This window comes from Leuciscus leuciscus (assembly GCF_965113295.1).
Source record: "Leuciscus leuciscus genome assembly, chromosome: 8".
NCBI lineage: Eukaryota > Metazoa > Chordata > Actinopteri > Cypriniformes > Leuciscidae > Leuciscus > Leuciscus leuciscus.
The window spans coordinates 3,128,282-3,154,275 of record NC_138732.1 but is presented as its reverse complement, the minus strand read 5'-3'; the positions used below and the strand labels follow the sequence as shown (position 1 = coordinate 3,154,275).

At 36.9% G+C, this 25,994-nt stretch overlaps 1 protein-coding gene across 3 annotated transcripts; it reads right to left on the bottom strand.

The window, feature by feature from the left end:
* irf2b (interferon regulatory factor 2b) lies at nucleotides 1-24,857 on the bottom strand. Of its 3 annotated transcripts, none has more exons than XM_082177112.1 (9): nucleotides 24,673-24,857; nucleotides 23,130-23,222; nucleotides 22,869-22,968; nucleotides 17,867-18,040; nucleotides 15,897-15,934; nucleotides 15,681-15,774; nucleotides 13,033-13,176; nucleotides 7,899-7,942; nucleotides 1-752 (listed from the first exon to the last, which is right to left on the bottom strand). In XM_082177112.1, exons 2-9 carry the CDS (start codon nucleotides 23,214-23,216, stop codon nucleotides 474-476), a joined length of 960 nt encoding a protein of 319 aa, XP_082033238.1. In that variant the 5' UTR covers nucleotides 23,217-23,222; nucleotides 24,673-24,857; the 3' UTR covers nucleotides 1-473. The 3 variants fall into 3 exon arrangements, with proteins under 3 accessions (XP_082033238.1, XP_082033237.1, XP_082033236.1); XM_082177111.1 differs by lacking the exon at nucleotides 24,673-24,857 and adding an exon at nucleotides 24,403-24,619 and having other exon boundaries at nucleotides 7,899-7,939; XM_082177110.1 differs by lacking the exon at nucleotides 24,673-24,857 and adding an exon at nucleotides 24,403-24,610.
* Between the last annotated feature and the right edge of the window lie 1,137 nt (nucleotides 24,858-25,994).

Sequence of the window (25,994 nt, the reverse complement as noted above, 5' to 3'; positions counted from 1 at the left end):
AAAAACAAACAAAATCATAAAAACAAGTGCTTTTTTTCCATCATAAAAACCACAAATTCACACAGGATTTCTTACATCACATGTCCTATAATGTAAAACGCCATTGCATAAAGGTATAAAAATATATATTGGCTCGCACTGGAGGTCTTAAGATAAGTTAATATTATGCTGTTTATGTGCATATGCTTTTGCGCGTAAAACGTCTTGATTGCGAGCGACTGAAGTCACTGATTCTTCTCCATAAGGTGCTCGGGCGGCTAAAGGCAATTAGGCAACGACCCCTCCTATTTACACATTCAGAATGGCTTACGGACTCTTAAAATCTCCCTGAATTTAAGCTCACGTGTCACTTCCTGTTCGGGAGGATGTGGTTCACCTTCCCGTGGGATGGTCCATGTGTGTCCCGTGAGCTCATAGGTCCTTTATTCAAACCGATGATAGTGTTCTCCACGTGTCCGCCTCAGGTTTGGTCATCAGCAACTCTTGACGGAGGACTTGGACACGTCTGGGGTTTTCATGATGACGCTGGCGCGGTTCTCGTGGGCCGCCGGCGGGCCCGAGGGTCCAGGCGGGAGGGGGGATGAGGGGAAAGGGTTGTTAAGGATGTCCCAGGATGTCCCGCCAGAGAAGGGGGCGGAGTCTCGGACTGTGGTTATCTTGAAGTTGGGCTTGTCGGGAGAAATGAAGGAGGACATGCCGGGAAGGGGCATCCGCTTCTTGTCTTCGGGTCCAAATAGCGTGGCCTGGATGCGCTGGCGGGAAAAACAAAAGCACTGTCAGTGACTATCACACGCGAGGACACTAGAATACACTCGTGTTACATACTAGCACAATCTTTTAGACATCAGAGAATCCGTGTATAAAGACCCAGCTAATACTGTGAAAAATGTATGTCTAAAATATTATTTGGAAGATTATTAAGTTTCTATTACTTTACATTATTCCTTTTTTTTTTTTTATCAATTTGCATTTATTATGTTAATCAAAATTTCAATTAATCTATTATAATTATTTAGGCATTTTCATTTTTTTATTTTAAGATTTTTTTATTTAAATAAATATTTAAATATTTGTATTATTAAAATATCTATTTATTTATTATAATCAAATGTTTTAATTATGTATTTGCTTTCATTTTATCTGTTTTTAAGTTTTTACACTGTTTTAAAATCAGTTTGCATTTATTTAATTAAAATTTAGTTTAATCTATTATTATGTATTTATTTTAGGCATAAAAATGTATTTATTTATTTTATTTCCATACATATTTTAATATTATTTTTACTAAAATAAATATTTTTTATTATAATTAAATGTTTTTAGATGTGTATTTACTTTCATTTTATTTTATTTTTTACTTGGTTTTCCTTTTTTACACTTATTTAAAATCAATTTGCATTTATTATTTTAGTAAAAATGTTGTTTAATCTATTATAATTATTTATTTATTTATTTATTTATAATGTTATTTGTCTTTACTTCTTCTTACCCCATTTTAAAAATCAATTTGCATTTATTTTTTAATAAAAATTTCAATTCATCTATTATAATTATTTATTTATTATTTAGGCATTTTCATTTTTTTATTTTTTTATTTGTTTATTTAAATAAATATTTCAATTTTCTTTAATTAAAATATCTATTTATTTATTTATTATAATCAAATGTTTTAATTATGTATTTGCTTTCATTTTATTTTATTATTTTATTTGTTTTTAAGTTTTTACACGGTTTTAAAATCAGTTTGCAATTTATTTAATTAAAATTTAGTTTAATCTATTATTATTTATTTATTTTAAGCATTTTTATTTATTTATTTTAATTTTAATATTGTTTTTACTAAAATAAATATTTATTATAATTAAATGTTTTTAGATATGTATTTACTTTCATTTTATTTTTTTATTTTATTTGTTTTTCCTTTTTTACTTATTTAAAATCAATTTGCATTTATTATTTTAATAAAAATTTTGTTTAATCTATTATAATTATTTATTTATTTATTATGTTATTTGCCTTTATGTCTTACCCCGTTTTAAAAATCAATTTGCATTTGTTTTTTAATCAGTATTTAGTTTAATCTATTATAATTATATATTTATTATTTTATTATTTACACTGTTTTAAAATCAAAAAAAAAAAAAAAAATTTATGCATTTTTTTTTTAATCTATTATAATTATTTATTATTTTAGGCATTTTTATACATTTACTTGTATATTTTTATTAAAATATTTATTTATTTATTTATTTATTATAATAAATCTTTTTAGTTATGTATTTACTTTCATTTTATTTTTATTACTTTCTAAACTCTCTAAAGTTTGAAAATCCCTAATTTTGCAGATACTTCTATGGTTTTATGATTTAGTGCACACTTCAGTCTCTCTCAGTCCCTCAGCGTTTCCCAAACCGGGCTTTCTAAAAAGCTGATCATTAATAAAAATAAAATAAAAATATTATAAAAATAATAACAAATCAAAATAAAATACTAAAAAAAATAAAAAATAAAAAGATTAAATATTTTAGCTGTGTGTCCACATGGCCACTAACTGACATCAGATAACTTTGAACATGCAAATGTGTTGCTAAATCATTTAAATTCCACCTTAAAACCACTTGAGATGTGAAGATGTGAAGTAAATGTGTTTTTGTCGGAGTTGTCGAGTAACCTGAGCTTCAGTGTCTCGGTTTGCACGTACAATCTGTCAATATTTTTCTAACCAGGAAATATCAGTATATTTTCATGAATTACAACCTGAAGTTATGTCATAAACACACACACACACACTTCCTTCTGTTCAGATTACGATAATCCCCGCCACACAGCATTTCCGCTCTGACACACACACCTTCATGCCTGTGATTGTTCTCTCCAGAACAGACGTTTGTTTGGTGTTCACAGAACGCAGTGTTTCTGACAGCACGTCAGATCAGTGATGATTTACAGCGTGTGTGTGTGTGTGTGTTTCCTGACAGACTTACGACGACGGATCGACTATCATCACACTGCAGGATCTGCAGTTTCCTGACACATGTGAGGGTGTGAGAGTGAGAGTGAGTGTGTGTGAGTGTGTGTGTGTGTGTGTGTGAGAGAGAGAGAGAGAGAGAGAGAGAGAGAGAGAGAGAGAGAGGAGAGAGAGAGAGATGAGAGAGAGAGAGGAGAGAGAGAGAGAGAGAGAGAGAGAGAGAGAGAGAGAGAGAGAGAGAGAGAGAGAGAGAGAGAGAGAGAGAGAGAGAGAGAGAGAGAGAGTGTGTGTGTGTGTGTGTGTGTGTGTGTGTGTGTGTGTGTGTGTGTGTGTGTGTGTGTGTGTGTGTGTGTGTGTGTGTGTGTGTGTGTGTGTGTGTGTGTGTGTGTGTGTGTGTGTGTGTGTGTGTGTGTGTGTGTGTGTGTGTGTGTGTGTGTGTGTGTGTGTGTGTGTGTGAGTGTGTGAGTGAGTGAGTGTGTGTGTGTGTGTGTGTGTGTGTGTGTGTGTGTGTGTGTGTGTGTGTGTGTGTGTGTGTAAAACACTACTCTTGGTTGGACAACTTCAGTAACATTATTCTTTATATATGACAGTATACAGTTCAGTGTCAGTGAAGTGCTTGTATTTCTCTCTTCATGTGTATCACTGTGAGCTTTAGTGCCTCATAAACTAAACAAAGTGCAATTCACTGTAAAGCTTTCAGAAGTGTAGATCATCAGGCGCACTTCAGACAGGTGTTTAGTCAAACCCGTTGTGAAATAAAAACCTCTAAAGTGTAAATGCCACTTCCATCAAACGCTGCTCATCTCGTCAGCCGCTGAATCACGGATTCTATCTTTCATTTTCAATAGTTTTCTAACGAGCCGCAGAACATTTGCCGGAATCATCGAGACTCACGTCAGCGCCTGCGCTCTCTCTTTCCCCTCGTCTTGTTTTACATCACAGCTCTGAGGTACAGGAACCGAGAACAGGGGCTTGATGTCTCACACACACACACACACACACTGGCACTCGCATGTGTGGACAGACGCTGAGCGCTTGCAAACGGGAACTAGGAAAAGCCACAATCTTTCAGGCATCAAATGTTAAATCACAAGACCAGGCATTTTAAAAACCCAGATTAGTTGTGCATTTCTGTTGCTTTTCAACATCTATGCTCTACTAAAACAAAGAAAAAATGATCTTTTAGCAGATCTACTGTGTGTGCTTTTAAAAATAGACCAAAGTATTGATGACTCATCTTGCACTTTTGTCCAATTAAACAATTCCACCTTTATTTGACTGTGCGAATGAATAATGTTAAAAGGAATCAGGTGAAATATTCGAAGCATGTCGTGTAGTTGTGCTTTGTGATGATGATGATGATGATGATAATGCAATGAATCATGGCAAATTGTGCAACACAATTTTTGGCCAGATATTATGGACACATGTAAAAACAAGAGAGAACCATTGAAATATTAATAAGTGATTATGTTGTGTAGTCAATGTGAGCTTTTTGTTTTTCCTATGCATTTTTTTATATTTTTTTATTATTTTTTTTTATAGTGAAATAAAACCTGTAGGTTTTTTTTAAAACAAATAAAACTTGTAGAAAAAAAAAGTTTATTTTTTTATTTTTTATTTTGCAATTCTGAGGGGAAAAAAGTAGTTTTTTTATTTTTATTTTATTTTTTATTATATTTTAAGGAAGTTTGTTTGAATAAAATATAATTAAAATTAAATATAACTTAAAAAATAATCATGTTTTTTTTTTTCAGAATTGCATGTTTATATCTCACAATTCTGACTTTATAACACGCAATTCTGACTTTATATCATGCAATATATCATGCAATTCTGACTTTATAACACACAATTCTGACTTTATATCATGCAATTCAGAGAAATAAAGTCAGAATTGTGAGATAAAAAGTCGCAATTATCTTTTAAAATGTTTTACTCTGTGGCGTAAACAAGCTTATGTAGCTCTAGTTCGCCTTTTTTTGCCCAATAATATCAGATAAATACCTTAACCAGGTTTAATATTTTGTTCTAAGCTCATATTTAATGGTTTAATGGTATCAATGGTATTATTTTAATGGTTTAACCAAACTTATAGGATCATTAAAAACATATATCCCTTTACTTTTACCCACTACTGTATATTAATCTACACGTAATTAATGATTTTTTAAAATGCATTCACAATGCAAAACATTGCAAAGTTATGTAATGCATAAAATGCACTTTTACACTTGCACAAATGCACTTTTAATGGTTTTGCAAAATATAACAAGGGTTTTCTGCATCATCTTTCTATCCTTAACCTAAAAAGGCTTACAGTTAAAATGCTTGTAAGCACCAAAATAGATTTATATAGTAAGGCACAGTTGATTTATAAAGATCTGGCACGCGTCTACAAGACTAATTATAAAGCATTACAGTGAGGAAATGACCCCTGAGACTAGTTTACTCAAAAACAGCTGTGCCATCGCTCGCTCAGAGCATCAGTGTCATGGACTGAGCGTGCACACAGCTCACGTGAACGAGTGCTTAGATTAGTCCGACAACTTCCAGTAATCTTACTATTGAGCAAACAGTTGAACAAGCACTGACGCCGCTTTAAATGCAACCCTCAAACAGCCTGTTGTTTAAAACCCCTTTCACACACTCGACAGACACAAACGTCCTCTATGCACATATGCAAATGCTAGAGTAAATGCTCAGTACAAGAGGGCGATAGAGCTTTCTTTAAATGTCTGCCGTCAAACCGATAAGCTACTAACATGTTAACACTGATGATGATGATTCTCCTCAAACTGTTGCATTTACAGTAGATAAACTGAAAGACGCACAGAAGCGTGAGGTTTACATGATAGTGCCTCTAGTGGCAATGCTAAGAATGCAGCACGCATTTACATTCGAGTATTTTAAAGGAGTCGTTCACTTCAGAATGAAAATTTCCTGATAATTTACTCTCCTCCACGTCATCCAAGATGTTCATGTCTTTCTTTCTTCAGTCGAACAGAAATTAAGGTTTGTGAGGAAAACGTTCCAGGATTTTCCTCCATATAGTGACTTCAATGGGGTCCAACGGGTCGAAGGTCCAAATGTGAGTTTCAGTGCAGCTTCAAAGTCTCGACACGATCCAGCCGAGGAATAAGAGTCTTATCTAGACAAACCAGCAGACATTTCATAACAATATATAAACTTTTAACCACAAATGCTGGTCTTGCACGTCCACGACTTCACGTTGTTATGTAATCAGGTTGAAAGGTCAGATGGTACAATAGAGTAGAGCAAAAAACTCCATCTCATTTTCTCCTGCAACTTTAAAATCGCCCGATATCGTTGTTTTACCTTTTATTTATTTGAAAACAGCGTTTGTCTTAGTCTTTGCACGTTCTCCTTATAAACACATGTCGGTACTTACGCCTACGTCACGCTTGACCTTTCAACCTGGGGCCGGTTTCACAAAGCTATTTTAGGCCGTTCTATAGTGTTAGACAAGTCTAAAACTCGCTCATAGACTAGGCTAATGCAAGTTAGACTTTTTCACAAAAAATAAAGACTGACTTAATTTAGACCAAAGACACCTTCCCCCCAGGCTAACTTACCCCCAGACACCTTACCTCCAGGCTAACTTACCCCCAGACACCTTACCCCCAGGCTAACTTACCCCCAGACACCTTACCTCCAGGCTAACTTACCCCCAGACACCTTACCCCCAGGCTAACTTACCCCCAGACACCTTACCCCCAGGCTAACTTACCCCCAGACACCTTACCCCCAGACACCTTACCCCCAGACACCTTACCCCCAGGCTAACTTAGGTCTAAGACTCTATGTTACCTTGGCAACCAGCAGTAACAATCAGTTACATTACAAACAGCCAACAGAAAAGGGAAAATGGCTCATAATTTAAACATTTCTTCTTGTTACTACATTCTCCGCTAAATTTCCCAAGTAAAATGTCCTTGTAACTGTTATACTCCTCCAACAAACACATATATCTTCCGCTGGGGTAAACTGCACTGAGCGGTTGAATGTGCTTACTCGATCCGACATGTTTTTTGTTTTGAAAAGTGTCTTAATTTACCCAGAATGCATTGCAGTGTAGTCCTACTTAAGATAGTCAGAGTCTTAAGTGCTTTGTGCAACGGTCTGTGCAAGTCTGACTATCTATTATATCTAAGCCATAGTCAAAGTCTATCTGTGTGAAACCGGCCCCTGATTACGTAATGTGTGTTGCATCACAGCGAGTGCAAGACGAGCATTTGTGGATAAAAGTATATAAATGTTTATTTTGTTCTAAAATGTCCGCTGGTTTGTCTAGATAAGACTCTTATTCCTCGGCTGGATCGTGTCGAGACTTTGAAGCTGCACTGAAACTCACACTTGGACCTTCAACCCGTTGGACCCCATTGAAGTCACTATATGGAGAAACATCCTGGAACATTTTCCTCAAAAACCTTCATTTCTGTTCTACTGAAGAAAGAAAGACATTTAAGGAATAATGGAAAAATTATTTATCCATGCACATTTTTTTAAAATTCATGTCTCGTAATCTTGAATCAGAATAAATTCCTCTCGCAGCATCTCTTCTCTTCTCTGATGATGTGGGCGGAGCAACCTGTCACTCACATGAGATCAGCCAATAGCAAACCACAACCATCCAATCAATTCCACACAGACAAAATCAAGCCCCGCCCACATTTTCATATTGTTCCGGAAGCGTTTCACTCGGATATACAGAACAATAGATCACAACTTCTTTCATACCAACTTCAAATCAAACGTCGTAGTGTGTTTTGGCCTTTAACCACAATTCAGTTCTTCACAAGCCCTGAAGCTGTTGCTTTAAACCAACAAACATGTTCACAAAAAGATTCTAGTAATCGCTTGTACACACCCATTAAAAGCACTCTTTAAATAGTTTTTTTGCACATACCTCTTTGGAGTCTTCCTCACTGGCGCTGTCTGTATCGCTCTCTGCTGGAAGACAAAGGAAAAGAAATCAGACTGATTTATCCGGGATTTCCTGACTGACAGGTTATCGGATGTGGGATGATAAAACAAAGCATGAGGAAAAAAAAACTCAACTGTTTATAAATCATGGATATTTAACCCTTACAGGTTTGAAAAGTTTTAACTGATTACTGACTGTCAGTGTTTCTGAACTCCCTGAAACGCCTCCATTGTAGTCTTGAGTTTCTTCCGGGAACGAACACGTCACAATATTCCTCATTATAATAATTAATGCGCAGAATAAAGGGGCGGGGCCTGGTTGAGTTAGTTAGTAGTGTGTTAAACTGGCGGTTATGGGAAGGGGCGGGACATTTCCCAAACACACTCGAAGCGCTCGACCAATCACAACACACTACTCCAGCCGACCAATCAGAGCACAGTGTGCTTTTCAGAAGGAGGGGCTTCATAGAGACAGGAACTAAACAGAGCGTTACTGACAGACTGGGAAGAGAGGAGCCGCAACAATGGAGAATATGAGGAAAATAATCAACATCCAAGCAGGAAAACCTGTTCTTGTAGAGCCTGAAACAACATCAAGAGTTTGTAAAAGGGCATAATATGACCTTTTTAAATTGCACCAAGTGTTGTGGAGATACTGGATAATATAAATCATAAATACCAGAAGAAAGTCTGACCATAAATATCTCAACACTTGAGCAAGACATTTCATCCCGTAAAACCATTCGCTTTGAGCCCCAGGCACATCTGAGAAAGAAAAAAAAAAGGACTGTTGATTGGAAAACACGGAACAACAGGACATGAGTCAACATTCCCGTCCGTGTGCAAACACACTGACTAGAGATACTGTACGGTAAACTTCAGTTTTCATAAGCCAAGCCCCACGTCCATCAATGCTCAAGAGTTCATCTCACATTCATATTTAATTTAATTTGATCAATCAATAAATTCCTCTTGAAAAAAACTTTGTTGTATTATTTTAATTTAATACTGTGAAGCTGCTTTGATACAATCTGTATTGTGAAAAGCGCTATACAAATAAACTTGACTTGACATTCAACACGGTCAAACACTGCAGATAAAGGACATGATAAAGTGTTTTACAACGACTCTAGGAAGTCATTTGCATTCCTTACTCGTAACTAGCTCCCATAGGGAAAAGCTGCAACACTTATAGAAGGAAATGCTGTGATCGTAAGCTTGGATCTAGTAGTGTTGTGGTTTTGGATCAGCAGCGAGTTTCAGCGCGAGTGTGTGCCAGAGTCGGAAAGACTGTGTTGAATAATAGGTATAACTATTACTATTACTCATTTACAGTTAGAGACCGACTAACCAAGAGTATTCAAGTCACATGACATCAAACAAATTTAATGTTTTTATGGAATATTGCTGTATTTGTAATACATGATTTATCGGTGCACATCATTATTGCTTTAATAATCTTGAATGAGAATAAGTTCCTCTCGCAGCATCTCTTCTCTTCTCTGATGATGTGGGCGGAGCAACCTGTCAATCACATGAGATCAGCCAATCGCAAACCACAACCATCCAATCAATTCTAAATTAAATCTGTTCATCATATAAAGTGATCGAGTCTCTTCAGGAAATTTAGATAAATTAATTGGTTGTATTTTAACGATTCAACCAGTCTCTCGCATTTGAAAATACATATTTTAATGCTCACAAAAGGAATCGATAAGAAGAGTCGAAATTTGAATTTCATAACAAGTATCCGATTCCACAATTGAACTTTCTTTCTTTCTAACTAATCTTTCTTTCCTTTCTTTCTTTCTTTTTTTTTCTTTCTTTCTTTCTTTCTTTCTTTCTCTTTCTTTCTTTCTTTCTAACTTTCTAACTAATCTTTCTCTCTTTCTCTTTCTTTCTTTCTTTCTAACTTTCTAACTAATCTTTCTTTCTTTCTTTCTTTCATTCTAACTAATCTTTCTCTCTTTCTCTTTCTTTCTTTCTTTCTAACTTTCTAACTAATCTTTCTTTCTTTCTTTCTTTCTTTCATTCTAACTAATCTTTCTTTTCTTTCTTTCTAACTAATCTTTCTTTCTTTCTTTCTTTCTTTCATTCTAACTAATCTTTCTTTCTTTCTTTCTTTCTTTCTTTCTTTCTTTCTAACTTTCTAACTAATCTTTATTTATTTATTTATTTATTTCTAACTAATCTTTCTTTTCTTTCTTTCTAACTAATCTTTCTTCTTTCTTTCTAACTAATCGTTCTTTCTTTCTAACTAATCTTTCTTTCTTTCTTTCTAACTAATCTTTCTTTCTTTCTTTCTAACTAATCGTTCTTTCTTTCTAACTAATCTTTCTTTCTTTCTTTCTTTCTAACTAATCGTTCTTTCTTTCTTTCTAACCCTTAACCCTCCTCAAAGTGGTAGTTGCGTAGAAATCTCTCAGAATTAATGAAAAAATATTCATGTGTGATTTCGAAGATGAACGAAAGTCTTACGGGTATGGGAACGATATGAGGGCGAGTAAATAATGACAGAATTTTCATTTTTGGGTGAATTAACCCTTTAAACACTTCAGTGCATCACACATCGCAATGCAGTAAATACAGGAACACGAAGAACACCTTTGCAACTGCATTGCACAAGCAAATACCACTCATCAGCAATCGAATTGAATTAACTTGAATTAATGAAGTGTCTAACTGGACTCAGACTTCTATAACATAATGAATGAGGAGCACATGCAGGTGAGAGAGTGAATGTGTTCTCGCCTCAGCGTTATATATTAACTCTGTTACAGTGCAGAAGTACGGCTGGCGTGACGCAGACGCGTGTCCTTGAGACGAGGGCCTGATCTCTAATGGACATTGAACAACACGACCAACACACACGGCCAGCACACATCTCAACGCCTCAAAACATGATTCAAGATGAGAGTCGAGTGGTTTAAGAGTGCGTTTTGCATTTAAAATTAAAACTTTCTCTAATAAGGAGAGCAGTTGCACTGCAAAAAAATATTTTCTTACGATGAAATACAATCTAAAAATTGTTAAAATACATATACATTTACTTGAGAAACAATATAAAAAATGTAATGTTTTAAAACAAGAAAAAAAATCTGTCAATGGGGTCAAAATAAACTTCAAAATTCAAAGGTAAAAGAAGATTCTTTTTCTGACCTCATTGGCAGATATTTTGTCAAATCTATCAAAATTAAGTGAGTTTTTCAGAAAACAAAAACATGTCATTTAGTTTCTCAAGTAAATGCATCTTGATTTAGGAATTTTACTGAGTAAGAATGAAGTAAAAAAAAAAAAAAAAAAGTATCTCCTTTGCAATAAATGATTTGCTTCCTTTTTCTGTCTTGTTTTCCAGAACAAACATCTAAACGTTCTTAAATAAAAATATATTTACTTGTACATTTTAAAAATACAGTGACCTAAGATATTAAGTCTTGTTTTCTAAAATATGTATTCAAATAAAGTTAGTTTATGCCTTAAAACAAAAAACAAATATCTGAAAATTAACTTTTAAGCAAACTCAATTTATTTCAGACTTATATATTTTCTTTAGTCAATTTTTTTCCCAAGTAAATGTATCTTGATCTGAGAATGTTTCTAATGTGTGTTTGTTCTGGCATATTTTGGTGTGTATTTGACCAAGCTCAAAGTACACACTGCTCTCGAAGCGCGCACAAAGAAAGCTACCCGAGGAACAGCGCGAGTTTCACGCTTTTAATAACTCGTTTTAATATCACGCACGTCCCATTTTGCGAAAGTCCCCTTACATGATTTTACTGATTTGTACGTTAGGTTTGGGCTTTACAGGAAGAGTGACAGTGAAACAAATGGAATTGTGGACAGTAATTGTTTAATAATCGTTGGAAGCCGAAAATCGAAACTCAATTGCGATTAAACGCACACAAGAGCAAATCCATCGCCTGTGTCGGTGTCCACAGGCCACTGAGAGCAAACAGGGAGTGGAAATCCCTATTGATTAAATAGTGGAGATACTTCAGGGAATGGTGAGGAGAACAGGATTGCGTCATCATCACGGCTCAGGCCAAGTTCAAACACACACCAGTTCAATGTGTGGAAATGTCCAAAATTACAACATCAAAATTCGAAAAGCTTTAAGTCTCTGAAGGCCGTGCTGGATTAATATGAATATAGTCAAGGCTAAATTATGGAAGCTTGTTTCCACTATGGAATAAAAACATAAAAAAACGTAACAACTTTTTTTCTCTGAATTCTGAGATATAAACTCGCAACTGCAAGTTATAAAGTCAGAATTGCGAGTTTATTTCTAAGAATAGTGACTTCATATTTCATAATTCAAAATATATATCTCAAATCTGACTTTTTTTCCTCAGAATTGCAACTTTTTATCTTGCAATTGTGAGTTTATTTCTCAGAATTGCGACTTTATATCTCGCAATTGTGGAAAAAAGTCAGTCTGAGGGAAAAAATCTCAGAATAAAACAACTTTATATTTAGCAATTTTCGCAATGGGACTTTAGAACTTACAATTGTGGGGGAAAAAAGTCAGATTTGAGGGATATAAATTTGCAATTGCAAGATAAAGTCAGAATTGCGGAATATGAATTCGGAATTGCAAGTTTATGTCTCGCAATTGCGACTTGATTTTTCAGAATTGTGACTTTATTTCTCAGAAATGCGACTTAATATCTCGCAACTTGCAATTGTGGAAAAAAAGTCAAAATTGCATGATATAAACAGTTCTGAGAAAAAAAAGTCAGAATTATGAGCTATAAAACAACTTTTAAACGTTAGAACTTACAATTGTGACGAAAAAAAGTCAGATTTGTGGGATATAGATATGCAATTTCAAGAAAAAGTCAGAATTGTGAGTTTATGTCTCGCAATATAAACTTTAGAACTCGCAATTGCGAAAAAAGTCCAAATTGAACGTTTATATTTTGCAATTCAGATTTTTAACTTACAATTGAGGGAAAAAGTCTGAATTGTGAGTTATAAATTTGCGAGTATAAACTCGTTAATATCTCTCAGTTCTGAGAAAAATAGTCAGAATTGAGAGATAAAAGTTGCTTTTTAATATTCCGTGGCAGAAACAAGCTTCCATGCTAAAGTAATGCGAGTGTATGCGTCCAACCAACCTCCATACGAGGAGACAGGGGAGATCTGTAGGGGGTAGTGGCTGGAGGTCACGGCCTGATCCTCGTTTTCCGTCACCACCTCGATGGTCTGACACACATCAGGAAGATCGTTGATGATCAGGTGGTCGTCCCGCCCATCAGCCTCTGAGGAACGAGAAGAGGGAAGAGAGAGTGAATATGGAGAACAGTGAAGTGGGAAGTGAGCGTGTTTCTTAAAGGGGGGGGGGGGCATATCTGTGTCATTTTTCATTTTTCATGAAGCTGAACTCTATTTCCCATGACTCTATAATGAAATGATGCAGTGGAAACCAGGTTAAAAACAAATTAACCAGCTCAAAGGCTTTTGTAAATGAATTACGTTGCTTTTGGTTTTTGCTTTGGCAATGCAATGTGTATCAAAACCTCATATCAATGCTGAGTAACAAAACAAACACACACTAAGCTCACCTTTTACCCCAATAGTGTGCATTACTGAGTCTGAAGGCGAACACAGGACGTGAATAAACACAGAAACAAGGAGATCTGGATAAACAGGTTCATGACAGAATGATAGGTGTCATATCCCGAAAATGTTCAGGTCATATTATTTCAACAAAGTTAAAAATAATAATAATAATAATATTTTGCATAAATTGCATATGTATTTATGTGTCATTTGCTGTACTGAATATAATTCATGTTGATTTTAATTTAACTAAAATAAATTTTTTGTCACTGAAATAAAGTTGAAATAATAAAATATAATTTTTAGTTGAATATTACGAAACGAACAAATGCTGAAGCACTACATTTATTAAGTGGAAATATGTAAAAAATTACAAGTAACTCAAATTGAAATAATGTTGAAATAATGACAAAAGCACATGACAGGAAATGACAAAAAATAAATAAACTGGAATTAACATGAAAACTGAAAAAAATATTAATAAAATGATGATAAAACTAAAATAACATTGGTCTGGATCATTTACATTAATGAAAATTAATAAAGATTTTAGTATGGGAATTTGGTGGGGAAAATTGGCATAATAAAAAAAGGCAAAATAATCCTACAATATTTTTTTTTACAACATAATATAAATGCCCTTTTTTCCTCTGATTATGGGGTGAAATATGAGCCGAGCATTGACCAATAACACCAGCCATTCAGACAATTTCAATACTAAAGGCAAATCAAAAAGCTCTTCTTTAATAATGCAAACCGCCGCCATTGTGAGACAGTGTTTATGTTTATGAACACGACTGCTTTTATTGGACAGCTCAGACTCAGAGCCATAGGAGGTTCACGTCTACGAGGTGCTTGATTTTGGAGAAGAGCGAGAGAAAGTCCCACAGCTGTGAAGTGATGCATGTGTCTTATAATGTGAACCAGGACAGGAGAGCCACTGCAAACTCAAGAGAAGCCTGAAGCATTCTGGGTATTTGCAACAAGTGACTGAACAAAATGCTGTTGTGTTTTCAAGGGCCGTTTCATATTCTCTCAAACCACAAGTCATGCTTTTTTTTTTTTTTTGAGACACCTAAAATAACCCTGAGAGAGCACACATTTAACAGACCTATTTCTATCAGTAATAATATATTTTAATAAAATATTTAAAATGATATTTGATACATGTATTTAATAAATATATCAAAAGTTATTATTGTTATTATTATTATGATAAATAAAAATAAAATAAATACACATCAAGCCATTTAAGTGTTTTGTTTTAAGATTCTCTTGAAAATGATTATATTATATTATATTATATTATTGTTTTGTTTTATAAATAGCCCTAAAACCAATCACTTTTGAATGGCTTGATGTGTATGTATTATTATTATTATTATTATTTAAATAACAATTCTTTTATTTTCGTATAAAATATTTTTTAAATATTTTGAGATTATTATTTTCATAATAATAATTTTAACAACAAAATATTTTGAAAAAATAAAATAAAATAAATATGCATCAAGCAATTCACAAGTATTTTAGGGGTATTTTAAGTTTCTTTCTTTAAAAAGCATGACTTTTAACACTGACTTGAACAGCGATTGGATAGTTCACCCAAATATTCACCCTCATGTAGTTTCCTTCTTCTATTGAACACAAAAGAAGATATTTTGAAGAATGTCAGTAACCAAATGGTTTCTGGTCCTCATTGACTTCCATAGTATTTGTTTTCCTACTATAGAAGTCAATGGGGTCCAACAACTGTTTGATTCCCAACATTCTTCAAAATATCTTCTTTTGTGTTCAATAGAAGAAAGAAACTCATTCAGGTTTGGGAACAACTTGATGGTGAGTAAATGATAACAGAATGTGCATTTTTGTGTGAACTATCCCTTTGAGTAAAAACATAATTTGGTTGAATTAGTGTCGATAAGTCCTGTTTTTAAGACACTCGTCAAAATGGTGTCATTTATCGGTCAATTCAACATTAGAGGATCAACACCTGGTTGTGTAGAAAAGTGTGAACATCTGATAATCTTTAAATCTGAACACCTAAAATGTGAAATGAGTGCAGAGATAAAAACCAGATACAGTTTCAAATCCTAGCTTCTAGCTTGCCGTCCTGTAGAGAACCGGTTCCACCTGAATTACGTCACATGACCGTGGCACAGGTGTGCAGGGTGGATCAGGATATTCAGCTCTCCTACTGTACCTGTGCTATAGTAATCCTCCTCCTGCTTGACTGTCACTGAGGACGAGCCGTTGCTGTTTTCCCAACTGGAAGCCTCAGGACACGATCGCTCCGCCTGTGGTTAACACACACACACACACACACACACATCTGTGTCGATTCATCTAATAACCTTTATCATTTCAGCTTTTCTGACTGCACACACAACGACACACAGCCAAAAGTGAGAGTCCATACCTTTATCTTTTCTTCTTTCTCAGCTGCTCGCTTCTTTCCTTTGAGAAACACAGACACACACATCTAGATCAATGCATGCAAATCATCAAACCTGTCATTTCAACATTTGATGTGCTTTTTCACCCCAAAATCAAATAGGAAATTATCAAATTTAATTATATATTTTCATATATTATTGAAATTATATTTGCTTTTTATAATTATATGATAATGAAGCCATTAACTAAATTCTATATAAATTCTAGTAAATTATATATTTATACCAGTATTACTATGATTTAAACAAATTTGTTTAATTCTTATTATCCTCATTAGATTCTCATTAATAATGTTTTCATTTAAATCAACATAAAGCGGTACAACAAATATATACACATAAATTATTACACAATTATTACACAATTACATTTAAAAAAAACATCCTTAATGCTGAGCTTTGCTGTACTAAAGGCACAGCTAAATGTGACATTAATAACAATTAATAATTGGTTTTGAATAAATGCTGTTCTTTTTTATTTTTATTCATCAGTGAATCCTGAAAAAAGTGTCACGGGTTATAAAAAAAAAAAAAAATCTGCTGTTTCCAACATTGATAATGAATAGTTATGATAATGATTTCTGAAGGATCATGTGACACTGAAGACTGGAGTAATGATGCTGAAAATGCAGCTTTGATCACAGGAATAAATTCTATTTTTAAGGTTATAATATAATATATAATTTATTAGTTAGAATTGAAAACCATTATTTTAAATTGTAATAATATTTGATAATAGCACTTTTTTTTTTTTGATGAAATATGTATGCAATATTAAAAATAGTAATGTTTCCAAAACTTTCGACCGGTACTATATGTGTACATGTATAATGTTTGCATTACAATAATGATAAGTTGAAGGAAAATGCATTATATTGTCCTGGAAATAATGTAGAAAAATTCATTTATTTCTTTCTAAAAAGAATTGGGGGTGAAATATGACATGAACATATTTTCTTCTCAGCTTTTGTGAAACACATCAGTAACAGTTACTTGGGCAGACTAAGCGGGATCATACCAGAATTATTATAGTTACTAACACTAAAACCATGAAAAAAGTGTCACTTGAAATAAATTACATTTTAACAAATAAATTAAAATGTAAAAAAAAAAAGTAGTTTATGTATGTTTCATGTAGTTTAAGTTCTACTAAAATAACTAAACTGAAATAGTGATTAATAAAAACGTTAAACGTATTGTTTACAAGCAAACTAATACAAATGTCAAAAACACACAACAAAAATACCAAAACTTTAACTAAAATTAAAATGAAAACAGAAAATGTATAAATAAATAAATATAAGGCAAAATACTGATAAAAACAAGAGTCTCTCAGTGAAATACCACTCTTGGGTTTGATTAAACAAACAGGTCATGCTCTGATCACAGAAATGTCTTTAAATTCCACATCATCATGTCCAGGCACGTCAGAATAAAATGAAGGTGCGTCTCTGTGATGAAGTGAGTGTGATGTGATGAAGTCAGTTGCAGTGTTTACATGGACCCTAATAATGCCATTGTAACCGGACTAGCACAGTCAGAATAAATAAAATAATCACATGTAACCGCGTAAATCGGAATGAATTGGTCAAATCAACAGTCCTTGTTTCGGACTCTCATCCTGCAGCACGGCACAACTGTTCTTGTGCTCATCGTCTCCTAATCAGGACCCGAAATATACAAATATAAAGTCTGCTCTTTAAAACAAAGAAGAGAAGCGATGTAGGAGAATAGTTAGCGCAAACGGCAGGATTCGTGCAGTGTGTACACGTCAAAAAATCAATTCTGATTTGAAGCTTGTGACATATAAACGCACACATAAACCCCATCACTTTCTTACGGTCATGTAAACACTATGTTCGGATTCATCAATCGTATTGAAACAAAAGGTAAACGCAGCTAGTGCCCGTATGGATGTGTGTTATGGACTGACCTCTCTTTGAGTGCCTCTCAGACGGTGACAGCATCTTGTAAACTCTGAAGGCGTTTGTTCCCTTTTTGATGCTTTTGTCCTTCACCTCTTCTATGTCCGGCAGGGAGTTCATGGCACAGCGGAAGTTTGCCTTCCATGTTTTGGGGTCCGGTTTGTCACCTGGTTGATATTTACCTAAAGAAATAGCAGAAGAAAACCAGATACACTTATAATATAGAATGACAATTCTTGATCACTTCAACTTTTTATATTTGTATTGCCTTTATTAGTTATGAAAATAGCGATGTAGAAGAAACTCAAATTATATATTATATATAAGAATGAGAATATCTATATATATAGGCCTATATAACATTTAGTGTTGGACTCTTTGAATTTGGAAAATAAGTGTCCTCCCAGAACACCCCATCAACTAACTAGTAAAACCCTAGCATCCTCCCAGAACACCCCATCAACTAACTAGTAAAACCCTAGCATCCTCCCAGAACACCCCACCAACTAGTAAAACCCTAGCATCCTCCCAGAACACCCCATCAACTAACTAGTAAAACCCTAGCATTCTCCCAGAACACACCATCAACCAACTAGTAAAACCCTAGCATCCTCCCAGAACACACCATCAACCAACTAGTAAAACCCTAGCATCCTCCCAGAACACCCCATCAACTAAGTAGTAAAACCCTAGCATTCTCCCAGAACACCCCATCAACCAACTAGTAAAACCCTAGCATCCTCATACAACACCCCATCAACCAACTAGTAAAACCCTAGCATTCTCCCAGAACACCCCATCAACTAACTAGTAAAACCCTAGCATCCTCCCAGAACACACCATCAACCAACTAGTAAAACCCTAGCATCCTCCCAGAACACACCATCAACCAACTAGTAAAACCCTAGCATTCTCCCAGAACACCCCATCAACTAACTAGTAAAACCCTAGCATCCTCCCAGAACACCCCATCAACTAACTAGTAAAACCCTAGCATCCTCCCAGAACACACCATCAACCAACTAGTAAAACCCTAGCATTCTCCCAGAACACACCATCAACCAACTAGTAAAACCCTAGCATCCTCCCAGAACACACCATCAACCAACTAGTAAAACCCTAGCATCCTCCCAGAACACCCCATCAACTAACTAGTAAAACCCTAGCATTCTCCCAGAACACCCCATCAACCAACTAGTAAAACCCTAGCATCCTCCCAGAACACCCCATCAACCAACTAGTAAAACCCTAGCATCCTCCCAGAACACACCATCAACCAACTAGTAAAACCCTAGCATCCTCCCAGAACACCCCATCAACCAACTAGTAAAACCCTAGCATCCTCCCAGAACACCCCATCAACTAACTAGTAAAACCCTAGCATCATCCCAAAACACCCCATCAACCAACTAGTAAAACCCTAGCATCCTCCCAGAACACCCCATCAACTAACTAGTAAAACCCTAGCATTCTCCCAGAACACACCATCAACCAACTAGTAAAACCCTAGCATCCTCCCAGAACACACCATCAACCAACTAGTAAAACCCTAGCATCCTCCCAGAACACACCATCAACCAACTAGTAAAACCCTAGCATCCTCCCAGAACACCCCATCAACTAACTAGTAAAACCCTAGCATTCTCCCAGAACACCCCATCAACCAACTAGTAAAACCCTAGCATCCTCATACAACACCCCATCAACCAACTAGTAAAACCCTAGCATCCTCCCAGAACACCCCATCAACCAACTAGTTAAACTCTAGCATCCTCCCAAAACACCCCATCAACCAACTAGTAAAACCCTAGCATCCTCCCAGAACACCCCATCAACCAACTAGTAAAACTCTAGCATCCTCCCAAAACACCCCATCAACCAACTAGTTAAACCCTAGCATCCTCCCAGAACACCCCATCAACCAACTAGTTAAACTCTAGCATCCTCCCAGAACACCCCATCAACTAAGTAGTAAAACCCTAGCATCATCCCAAAACACCCCATCAACCAACTAGTAAAACCCTAGCATCCTCCCAGAACACCCCATCAACTAACTAGTAAAACCCTAGCATTCTCCCAGAACACACCATCAACCAACTAGTAAAACCCTAGCATCCTCCCAGAACACACCATCAACCAACTAGTAAAACCCTAGCATCCTCCCAGAACACACCATCAACCAACTAGTAAAACCCTAGCATCCTCCCAGAACACCCCATCAACTAACTAGTAAAACCCTAGCATTCTCCCAGAACACCCCATCAACCAACTAGTAAAACCCTAGCATCCTCATACAACACCCCATCAACCAACTAGTAAAACCCTAGCATCCTCCCAAAACACCCCATCAACCAACTAGTAAAACCCTAGCATCCTCCCAGAACACCCCATCAACTAACTAGTAAAACCCTAGCATTCTCCCAGAACACCCCATCAACCAACTAGTAAAACCCTAGCATCCTCATACAACACCCCATCAACCAACTAGTAAAACCCTAGCATCCTCCCAAAACACCCCATCAACCAACTAGTAAAACCCTAGCATCCTCCCAGAACACCCCATCAACCAACTAGTAAAACCCTAGCATCCTCATACAACACCCCATCAACCAACTAGTAAAACCCTAGCATCCTCCCAGAACACCCCATCAACCAACTAGTAAAACTCTAGCATCCTCCCAGAACACACCATCAACCAACTAGTAAAACCCTAGCATCCTCCCAGAACACCCCATCAACTAACTAGTAAAACCCTAGCATTCTCCCAGAACACCCCATCAACCAACTAGTAAAACCCTAGCATCCTCATACAACACCCCATCAACCAACTAGTAAAACCCTAGCATCCTCCCAAAACACCCCATCAACCAACTAGTAAAACCCTAGCATCCTCCCAGAACACCCCATCAACCAACTAGTAAAACTCTAGCATCCTCCCAAAACACCCCATCAACCAACTAGTTAAACCCTAGCATCCTCCCAGAACACCCCATCAACCAACTAGTTAAACTCTAGCATCCTCCCAGAACACCCCATCAACTAACTAGTAAAACCCTAGCATCATCCCAAAACACCCCATCAACCAACTAGTAAAACCCTAGCATCCTCCCAGAACACCCCATCAACTAACTAGTAAAACCCTAGCATTCTCCCAGAACACACCATCAACCAACTAGTAAAACCCTAGCATCCTCCCAGAACACACCATCAACCAACTAGTAAAACCCTAGCATCCTCCCAGAACACACCATCAACCAACTAGTAAAACCCTAGCATCCTCCCAGAACACCCCATCAACTAACTAGTAAAACCCTAGCATTCTCCCAGAACACCCCATCAACCAACTAGTAAAACCCTAGCATCCTCATACAACACCCCATCAACCAACTAGTAAAACCCTAGCATCCTCCCAGAACACCCCATCAACCAACTAGTTAAACTCTAGCATCCTCCCAAAACACCCCATCAACCAACTAGTAAAACCCTAGCATCCTCCCAGAACACCCCATCAACCAACTAGTAAAACCCTAGCATCCTCCCAAAACACCCCATCAACCAACTAGTAAAACTCTAGCATCCTCCCAAAACACCCCATCAACCAACTAGTTAAACCCTAGCATCCTCCCAGAACACCCCATCAACCAACTAGTTAAACCCTAGCATCCTCCCAGAACACCCCATCAACCAACTAGTTAAACTCTAGCATCCTCCCAGAACACCCCATCAACCAACTAGTAAAACTCTAGCATCCTCCCAAAACACCCCATCAACCAACTAGTTAAACCCTAGCATCCTCCCAGAACACCCCATCAACCAACTAGTTAAACCCTAGCATCCTCCCAGAACACCCCATCAACCAACTAGTAAAACTCTAGCATCCTCCCAAAACACCCCATCAACCAACTAGTTAAACCCTAGCATCCTCCCAGAACACCCCATCAACCAACTAGTAAAACCCTAGCATCCTCCCAGAACACCCCATCAACCAACTAGTTAAACTCTAGCATCCTCCCAAAACACCCCATCAACCAACTAGTAAAACCCTAGCATCCTCCCAGAACACCCCATCAACCAACTAGTAAAACTCTAGCATCCTCCCAAAACACCCCATCAACCAACTAGTTAAACCCTAGCATCCTCCCAAAACACCCCATCAACCAACTAGTAAAACCCTAGCATCCTCCCAGAACACCCCATCAACCAACTAGTTAAACCCTAGCATCCTCCCAGAACACCCCATCAACCAACTAGTTAAACTCTAGCATCCTCCCAAAACACCCCATCAACCAACTAGTAAAACCCTAGCATCCTCCCAGAACACCCCATCAACCAACTAGTAAAACTCTAGCATCCTCCCAGAACACCCCATCAACCAACTAGTTAAACCCCAGCATCCTCCCAGAACACTCCATCAACCAACTAGTAAAACCCCAGCATCCTCCCAGAACACCCCATCAACCAACTAGTAAAACCCCAGCATCCTCCCAGAACACCCCATCAACCAGCTAGTAAAACCCTAGCATTCTCCCAGAACACCCCATCAACTAACTAGTAAAACCCTAGCATTCTCCCAGAACACACCATCAACCAACTAGTAAAACCCTAGCATCCTCCAAGAACACCCCATCAACTAACTAGTAAAACCCTAGCATTCTCCCAGAACACCCCATCAACCAACTAGTAAAACCCTAGCATCCTCCCAGAACACCCCATCAACCAACTAGTAAAACCCTAGCATCCTCCCAGAACACCCCATCAACCAACTAGTAAAACCCCCTAGAACACTAGAAACCCCAGCAACCATTCAAAACTCCCAAACAACCACAATGCAACAGCTTTTGCCAACAACAACAGCTCGTCTTGGCAAATGCAAAACAGCATCCTCACATTGTGACTGAGTTTTAAACAGGTAAGCACACTATTTCGTTCAGAGAATGAGATGTTCACACTGTCTGTATGTGTGTGTGTATGTTTACATGCATATATGTCAGTGTTTCATGCTGACTGCACCTGTGTGTATGGCCCAGTTTCGGAAGAGAGGAGCATCTTTCTCCACGTCCCAGCCGTGTCGCGCAGCATGCATCCATGGAATCTGGAATATTCTCTTCTCCTGCAGGCAAAGAACATGCAAAACATGTCACGGATCAAGACACACCCTGCGTATGTGCACTTTAAAATGACGAAACTCTTCACAGATAATAGCATCGTGCTCATGGCGATTGTAGTTTTCACCAATTAAATGCTATAAAAAGACTAGCACAGTCACAGTACCTTGTTGACCCATTTCAGCCCCGGTATTTTACACGAGTTTATCTGCTCTTCCAACCACGGTCTCATTCGCATTCTCTCTACCGGCATGCTGTCCTAGAGAAAGAGAGAGAGAGAGATAGAGAGAGATCTGGAATTTGTCAAAGTTTGACAGCAACTTTTCCTCCTTCAACAGGTTGTACATTCCTTCATGACTTTCCAGGAAGCAAGATGACAAACTTTAACCCCGTTTCTGAAAACAAACCACCAGGAGAGAAACGTCTGAATCACAATTTACTGAAAGTTACAGCAAACTAAATGATTATGAGATGATTGGTTTGGCTTTTTCTCCATGAGTCAGGGCCTGAATGACAACACAAACAGAGGACGCTGAAGTGCCTGTGTGCTTGTGTGTGTGTGTGTGTGTGTGTGTGTGTGTGTGTGTGTGTGTGTGTGTGTGTGTGTGTGTGTGTGTGTGTGTGTGTGTGTGTGTGTGTGTGTGTGAGAGAGAGAGAGAGAGAGAGAGAGAGAGAGAGAGAGAGAGAGAGAGAGAGAGTTTTTCTAAGAACGAGTGCATGTGGCCAAACCTGTAATATTGATCATGCATGATGACAGACATCAAAACTGCTTGATGCTAGAATGTGCAAATCAAAAGTTACAGATTAACCGATTTGAGCTCATAAAAAGGTTTATAGTTAATCACAATGAAAACCCACTCATTAAAATCATCCGTTTGTCGCTTAGACCTTTGAGCTTTTATGGTCTGTTATAGACGTAAGAGTGAACAAAGGCATGGCACAACAACATGCATGCATTTCACTGCATGCTAACATGAGAAACAGAATTATGACGCAACAATGTTAAAACACAATCCACACAAAACCATAACTCAATAACTAGGGAAGCATGATGAAATATTGGTCTCATATCAGCTGATGTTAGTGATTTTTAGCTCACTTGCATTGGATATTTAACTGTTTCTGCCTATATTTAGATTTTTTTGCCATCATCTAGTGCCAACATAAATGGAAAGCATTAGATTATGAGCTCTATTTCTTAAAGAACCCCGTTTTTAACATGTTATGTGAATATGAAGCTATCAGCTTATCAGACAGAATTTGGATACAGATATTGGTGCACCAGTTCATGACAGACTCTTTCCATTGCAGTGCCAATGCTACACCCTGTACTTGCCCATGTAAGTCAATAACAATATCCCCAAGTCCATGCAAACTTCTCAACAACATAATCTGATAATAAAACACACGTTATTCATTAAGGTCTGCACTGTACTTACTGTAAAATGACATTGTGGCGTCCAATGTTGCCCAATCATTCTTAACACTACACTGAATCAGAAGACTTCAACCTCCACAAATAAGTGTGTTAGTGTTGTCAAGTCAACTCAAAAGTGAAAATAAAAGATTCCTTGATTCCCATTGGATCCAAACACCCCTTGACTTTCGATTTTACACTCACCCCAGCAACTCTACGTGGCCTACAGCATAAACATGCACTTATATTCATTCGAGCCCCCATAAATACATGCGGAAACGCGATTTATTACCTGTGACGCGTGGAAATCACTCCAGGAATAAAAGCAAATAGTCTGTAAAGAGTCTTGACAATTTGTAGTTCTCGATAACAAAACGAAAAGTCAAATGGGTTTGATTTCGCTCTTCAGATCGAAAGCAAAACAAGTGAAGGAAACAAGCGCTTGGGTGGAAATCCCCAGTGTGCGTGTGTGTGAGTGTGTGTTGTGCGCTTACTTCGTGTTTACAAATCCTACTATGGTGCAGAAGAGTCTCATTAATATTAACGACGCAGCGAGCCGTTCGCGAGCTGATTGGATGGCATGTGGAGAGGGCGCATTTAAGTGGGAGGGAACGATGTCATGGGGAAAGCTTGGCTCATGAATATTAATTACGTAGCGAGACGTTCGCACACCGATTGGCTGAAAAGCAGACTCGTTTGTAAGTTGGTTTGTTTTACCAAAAATAAACTGGGAAAATTAATAGTATTGCCACAGAAGGAAAATAAAAATTATATTGCTCATGAATATTACATATATTGCGGAAAACATTTTTTTTTTTATTGTATATTGCTATTATTTTTTCATTAACATCACTGACACCTTATTGTATTAAATATTCCCTGTCACACATGTCACTGAATGTATTGTTTATATTGCAATACTACGTATAAACGAATCAAACACTTTGAAATTCACATTTACTGGACTCTCACCAGAGAGTTTAACCCGAGTAACGTCTTTGGACCTACTTAATATTCATGAGCTAAGTCTTCGCCATAGTAGTTTTTGAGCTGGTCTGCTTATTGGCTGCAAGGCTGAAATGCGAAAGTCGATTTCATTTTCACTTCCTCGTTGTTTCGTTATTGCTTCTTAAAGGCGAAGCTGCAACGTGCAGAAGTGCTGGTTGTGTTTGAACAGGAAAATGCCCTAAGTTTCATGTTCCTGAGAGTTCAGTTGTGATATATATCACATATATTTATGTGCAGATGTTGCGTATTGCTGTATTCAAAATTGCATTCGTCTTTTGTAGTTTGTGTGTGTGTGTGTGTGTGTGTAAGTGCACATAGTTCAGTCCATCACTGTAGCTGGAATGACATTTCCAAACAATCATGAGCTCTAGAGATGAGAGAGGAAATGCAAGTATAGCTGCATAAGGTATAGCTGTGCAATACTATCCTCAGTGTGTCCACACACACACACACACACACACACAGTCTCATATCTTATCTCTGCCGCCAAGCCCTGCAACTCCCAGTATATGATGCAACACACAAACTCGAGCAACTCAAACCCCATTTAAATAATGCATTGGACTCACATAGTCTTTACTAGAGGACTATAATTGCAAAAAGCAT

Excerpts from the sequence above, each read along its gene's own strand:
- irf2b (XM_082177110.1), bottom strand. The coding sequence starts at position 24,441 with ATGATTGGGCAACATTGGACGCCACAATGTCATTTTACA. Across the intron at positions 7,943-13,032 it reads CCCTGTCTCCTCGTATGGAG|CAGAGAGCGATACAGACAGC; the intron begins GTTGGTTGGACG and ends TTTGTCTTCCAG. Across the intron at positions 753-7,898 it reads GTGAGGAAGACTCCAAAGAG|CGCATCCAGGCCACGCTATT; the intron begins GTATGTGCAAAA and ends TTTTCCCGCCAG.